The sequence below is a fragment of the Echinops telfairi genome, unplaced genomic scaffold (genome assembly GCF_000313985.2).
Source record: "Echinops telfairi isolate 266 unplaced genomic scaffold, ASM31398v2 ScPeMD7_7469;HRSCAF=8507_0, whole genome shotgun sequence".
Taxonomy (NCBI): domain Eukaryota; kingdom Metazoa; phylum Chordata; class Mammalia; order Afrosoricida; family Tenrecidae; genus Echinops; species Echinops telfairi.
Genome location: NW_022111372.1, coordinates 32,039,568 through 32,045,704, shown reverse-complemented (window position 1 = coordinate 32,045,704; position 6,137 = coordinate 32,039,568). Strand labels below are relative to the sequence as shown.

General features: G+C 34.3%; 1 protein-coding gene across 2 annotated transcripts in view; it reads left to right on the top strand.

Annotated features, from left to right (window-relative positions):
• BRWD1 (bromodomain and WD repeat domain containing 1) overlaps window positions 1-6,137 on the top strand; it is a 152,913-nt gene that overhangs the window by 82,396 nt on the left and 64,380 nt on the right. For both annotated transcript variants that reach the window (XM_045284556.1, XM_030888683.2), the window contains exon 21: window positions 860-991. In XM_045284556.1, coding sequence (XP_045140491.1) covers window positions 860-991 — 132 coding nt within the window. The remainder of the gene's footprint in view (window positions 1-859; window positions 992-6,137) is intronic.

Here is a 6,137-nt window from a genome sequence, read left to right as displayed (position 1 = left end):
GGCAGAATTGGGGTCCTGGTAGTTGGGGGGAGGAAGCGTTTAAGAACTAGAGGAAGGTTGTGGGTTTCATTTAAATAGTGTTTTACCGAAATGTATTGTGCTTCTTTGGTTTGCTTTGGGTTACTTATGTTTACCCATTACTAATAATGGAAACATTAATGAGTTTCACTTAAATAAAAATCAATCTTGATAAATTAAGCAAAGTACTTTGGGATCATCCTGTGATCCTTTGAAATTATAGAATGGTACTCATCAGACAGGTGGCATACAGGAGACAGTTGATTTATACATCAACTTAAGGAACCTGTGCTTGCATTGAGTGGTAGTTTAAGAAAATTACATGCCCGTACCCATATTTAAAAATAAATCAATCTTGCCTTTTTTTGGGGGGAATATTTAAAAATATTTATATTCTATAATGATATTTTTAGAATGAACTGTATCATCTGAAATGATGATATATTGACCAAAATAATTTCCAGGTTTTAAAGTTTTAGATATTTTTCTATGCCTGTGTATACAAATAATACATATTCTTAAAGATTGGTTAATGCAACATGTTTATTTTTCAGTTTACATTTTCTAAGTGACATTTTGTTGTTATTTTCCGCTCATGCATGGGATGCCAGTTAAACATAGAACATAATTGGTGCAGTGGTTATCTGGTGTGAATTTTCTAATGCCCTACTAATTATGTTAAAAGTTAAAAAAATGTATCAGATTTTATTTAATAGTAAAATATATTTGTTTAGGAATATTTCTTTAGACCTCTATTTTTGCCTACCGTTTGGGTATTTGATAAATGCCCATTTTATTGAATTTTTAACTCATTTAAATGCTGATTTTATTTATATTTCAGTCTGATTCGGTAGTTTTGACATCACAATCTAGGCAGAGAACTTGTAGGCGTAAATATCCAAATTACGGAAGAAGAAATCTTGAACAGCTGGAGTCCTCTTCTGGAAATGAATCTTCAAGCTCTGCAAGATGTGTAAGTTATGTAACATTGAGATAGTTAATCTTAAATGAATGTGTCGTAATTCTTACTTTGAATCTAAATTCAAATTATGTGAAATTAAAGTATTCTACAGCAATAAAGATGACATTTCGTGACAATTTTTAAAAATATAATTTATATAATTACATATAGAAGGCTCTAATTGTAATATATAACATAATAATTTCAATGTATTTACAGACTTGCTCAGTTACCACCATAATCTAATTTCAGAATATCTTCATCACCTTCAAAAGAGACCCCATTCCCATTAGCATTAACTTCCTCTTGACCCCTTCCTCCACTCAACCTTGGCAACTTTTACCCTACTTTCTAGAGTTTGCTTGTTCTAAACATTTCTTATAACTGGAATCATACAATCTGATTTTTTTGTGTTTGGCTTTTCACTTAGTGTTTTCAGAAGTTCATCCATGTTTTGGAATATATATTAGCACTTTATTTTTATTGCCAATAGTATTTTATTTTATTACTGAAGTAATTGTATTCCGTTTTGTTTAAGTCTTTTGGGCTGTTTATACTTTTGTGTTACTATGAATAGTGCTCCTACAAGTTAAAGGTTTTCAGGTGGATGTGTTTTTATTTCTCTAGGAGTGGAATTTCTGGGTCATATGATAACTGTTGTGTTCAACTGTTAAGGAATTCCAAGCTGTTTTCCCAAGTGACTGCATCGTTATATATTTCTACTTGTAGTGTACACGCTCTAATTTCTATACATCATCCTAAAAGTTTGTGTCTGTTTTATTATGGCCGCTCTAGTGTGTGAGATGTGGTGTTGGATTGAGACCTTGGGCTGAGCATCTTTTTATGTGCTTACTGTGTATTTGTATATTTTATGGAGAAATATATATTAAAATTTTCCCATTTTTAATGGGGTTGCTTTTTTATTAAGCCGAAACGGTTCTTTTAATATTTTCAATATATAATGTTTATCATAGTATTTCTTTACCAGGTACATTTGTCAGATATATTTCTTTAACAAACACATGATTTGACAGTATTCTCCCATTTTATTGGCTTTCTTCATGTTCTTCAATGGTGTCCTTTAAAAGTGCAATATTTAAGATTTTAATGAAATCACTTTTTCAGTGGTTTCTTAATTATTTGTGCTTTTGGGGTAACATATGAAGAGTCTTGACCTAACCCTTTTGTTTGACTTTCAGTAATTATTTTTTGTTTTTTTATGTGAAACCAAGTTTTTTTAAAAAGAATATTTAGAATTTAATATAGGATGTCAATATTTTTAAGTTTCACGAATATATTGAGGAGTAAAATGTTTCTTAATGAATCAACAGTTCACTTAATTCCTTTATAAAGGTATTAGCATTAAGACTAGGCTTTGATTGGGCAATTCTACTTTGTCCTATGACAGAGAGGTTGCTGGAAGGCCACTCATTGGTAGCCATTGGGCCCATTAAATCCTCCTGCCTCTTGTCCCCTCCCAACTGCCTGCCTCAGCCACCACCTTTAGTGGGTGTGCTGTGCAAGAATTTATAACCCCTTGAGGGCAATGTGAGTAATCCTGGATTTCCTGAATCCCCAGGTCAGTGCAGCCTCCAAGTGATGAAATGTCCAACAGCCTTGCCCCACGTTCTTTGAGCTTCCATTATACGTCAGCTCATTGCTGGGACAGGCCCACAAACAACACACCCATGAATTACTCTGCAGCAATCTAAAACAGACAAGTAAAAAGATAACTACTGAAGAAAAAAAAAGACTAGGCTTTGAGATTAAATTTAAATTCTTCCATTTTGTCAGATCGTTTACCCCTTAGCATCTCTGCCCATATATGTAAAACATAAGTAATAATAGTATGCCAGGGTGTTGAAAGAATGAATTTAGTTAATAATATGAAGTATCTAGAACAGTGCTTAGTACCCAGTAATAAGTAGCTGCTATTACTATCATCAAAACTTGTGTTCATCTCTCAATTTACATCTATTTTGCTTTATGAAATGAGACTTTTTATATTATACTAAAATGTATTGACTGTACTTAGCCCTTTATGATGTAGGGTTATTATAATAAGATTTATTAGCTCTTTAGAATAGCATGAAAAAGTGTTACCTGCCCTTTTCTCCAGTTTGTCTATTGTTTGGTAAGTTCAAGTTATCAGCAAAATAGTAATCATATAACTCATTGCTTTAAAGCCTACCTGTACCTGTGAGTTTGATAAACATTAAGCCCATCTGAGTCACTTGGTTGGGAGTTTTGTGAGGTGGGTAGGAAGCTGTTTAGTCATGAAAATATGCTTCTCAGATGGCTATAATAGCTCACAACTGCCAACTACTAATATTTCTGAGAGCTTAGCACTCATACTCTTTTTCATTAATGCCAAGTCTCATATCATTTCTTTACATCATTCACTAGGATATTTTCTTCTGGTATTTCAAATTGAGCAGTAAAATAGATTCACTGTACTTCCTAAACCCTTCCAAAACCAGTATATTTCTAGGACAAAAACTGTTTGCTATTTTTATGTGTTTCTAAACTTTAGTTAGCTTAAGCGTAAGTTTCAGATCCCTTTGCTTTCCACCTTGTGGTTGATGATTTAAAAAATTAAATAATTACTAGTAAAGAATTACAGACATTGAGCGGATTATACACTCATAAGTTAAAGTTCACATATGAATTATATATTTGAGATTATTTTGGTTGTTGAAAATATATGCAGAAACACAAATTCCGACAATTTCTATATGTACTGTACATCGACTGATAACACTGCCCCAATTCATCCTATTGTTGCTTTGTTGGAGTTACTGTGCATCTAGAATCCTCTCATCCATATAGTCCGTTTAAAGCACATTTTCATTACAAAGCTTTCATAACCTCCAAATACGATTGTTTGATTTATGATTTAGATACTTATGAGTATAATAGAAAAGATATGAAGCTTTTAGTATAAACCTGTTTTTGAATCTCGATTCAGCTATACCCTATCTCTGACTTGTATATGTCAGAGCTCTGGCTTGCCTGTCTCTGAAGAGGAGACCAAAGCAATTCTGACAGAATCTTTGTGAAAAATTGTTAAGAATTTATATGAAGTTTATTTGTAAAGTATTCATATTGTGTACATTATGCACACCATATTTTAACAAAAATTTTTATCATAATGCATCTCATCTTCGTAGCCCACTGTACTGCATTCCATTTTATAGAGGAGGAAAGTGAAACTCACAGGTTAAATCACTTTTCTAAAGAGTCCTGCAGGTAGGATATGCTGGAGACTGAATCATAACTTCAAGACCCAATATTGCCTAATATAACATTACTTCCTGTAAAGGCATGGCTACATATAATTTTTCTTTCATTTATTTTTTCTGACATCTTTGTGCTGCTCTTTTAAAATTTCCTTGTGCATGTATACTTCTGAGGGTTCTATATCTTTCAATAAATGATTTAAGAAATTGGGAGATTAAGTTGCGAGTAAAGAGTTCCAGACTTTGACTTTGGGAATATATTATACCCTCGTGAGTAAAACTTCATGTGTGAACACACATACACACGCACACACTTTTAATGATTTTTATTGTTGAGTATGTAGAGTACAGTGAACCCTTGCCACTTCGCACTTCGACTTCCGCGGCTTCACTCTATCGCGGTTTTTGCGTAACAGCGCATGCTCTGTCATTACTGCCACTGATTGGCTCAAAATGTTTTACTGTATTTTCCCTTTTTTGTTTAATAAATTGGGTAATACGAGTGTAATGGTGACTAAAGGGTGTTTTTTCATGTCCTCTATGCTCTATGAAAATATTTGATTTACAAATAAGGAATCCTACTTCGCGGAATTTCATTTATCACGGTAGGGTCTAGAACCGATTAACCGCGATAAACGAGGGTTCACTGTACACCAATTCAACAGTTTCTACATGTACAATTCAGTGACGTGATTAGATTATTCAAGTTCTGACACCCAACATATATACAAATGTGCTTGATATGATTGATGTATGGATTGTTATACGAGCTATAAGAGCCCCCAATAAAATGATTTCTTAATATTTTTTAAAAAGGAAAAAAAGTTCTGCCACCATTCTTACCCTCATTTTCCATGTTATTTTCTTGTTATCATAAACTCCATAATTATCTACTTAATTTTTGGGTTGGTGTTGTCATTTTGTTCTCATATACATAGATCTTATGAGAGTACAGTGTTCAAGCAGACATTCTTTACTGGGTTGTTAGGTGCCATCCAGTGATCTCCAACCTATGGTGACCCAATGCATGACGGAAAGAAACAAGTTAAATTATTTGAAACAAGTAAAACTACTTTAGTAGTTAAGCAAAAATATCACTTGTTCCTAAAAGGTGACGTCAGGAGATATTTTGGATTTAAGGTTTAGATGTGTCAGGGCAAGTTTCAAGTGTTTATCCAACCTTTGTGGCTCCTGAAATTCTTTTCTGCATTTTTATCCTCTTAATCAGAATTTTTCTTTTTTTAATCATTTTATTAGGGGTTCATACAACTCTTATCACAATCCATACATACATCAATTATGTAAAGCACATTTGTACATTCATTGCCCTCATCATTCTCAAAGTATTTGTTCTCCATGTAAGCCCCTGGAATCGGCTCATTTTGTCCTCACTCCCTCCCCACGCCCCCATCCCTCATGAACCCTTGATAATTTATAAATTATTATTTTGTCATGTCTTACACTTTCCGATGTCTCCTTTCACCCGCTTTTCTGTTGTCGATCCCCCAGGGAGGAGGTTATATATAGATCCTTGTAATCGGTTCCCCCTTTCCCCCCAACCCTATCTCCACCCTCCCAGTATCGCCACTTTCACCACTGGTCCTGAAGGGATCATTGGCCCTAGATTCCCTGTGTTTACAGTTTCTATCTGTACCAGTGTACATCCTCTGGTCTAGCTAGATTTGTAAGGTAGAATTGGGATCATGATAGTAGGGTGGGGGGGTGGGGGATGAAAGAAAGCATTTAAGAATTTAAGAACTAGAGAAAAATTGTATGTTTCATCTTTGCTACACTGTACCCTGACTGGCTTGTCTCCTCCCCGCGACCCTTCTGTAAGGGGATGTCCAGTTGCCTACAGATGGGTCTTGGGTCCCCAATCTGCACTCCCCCTCATTCACAATGATTTGATTTTTTGTTCT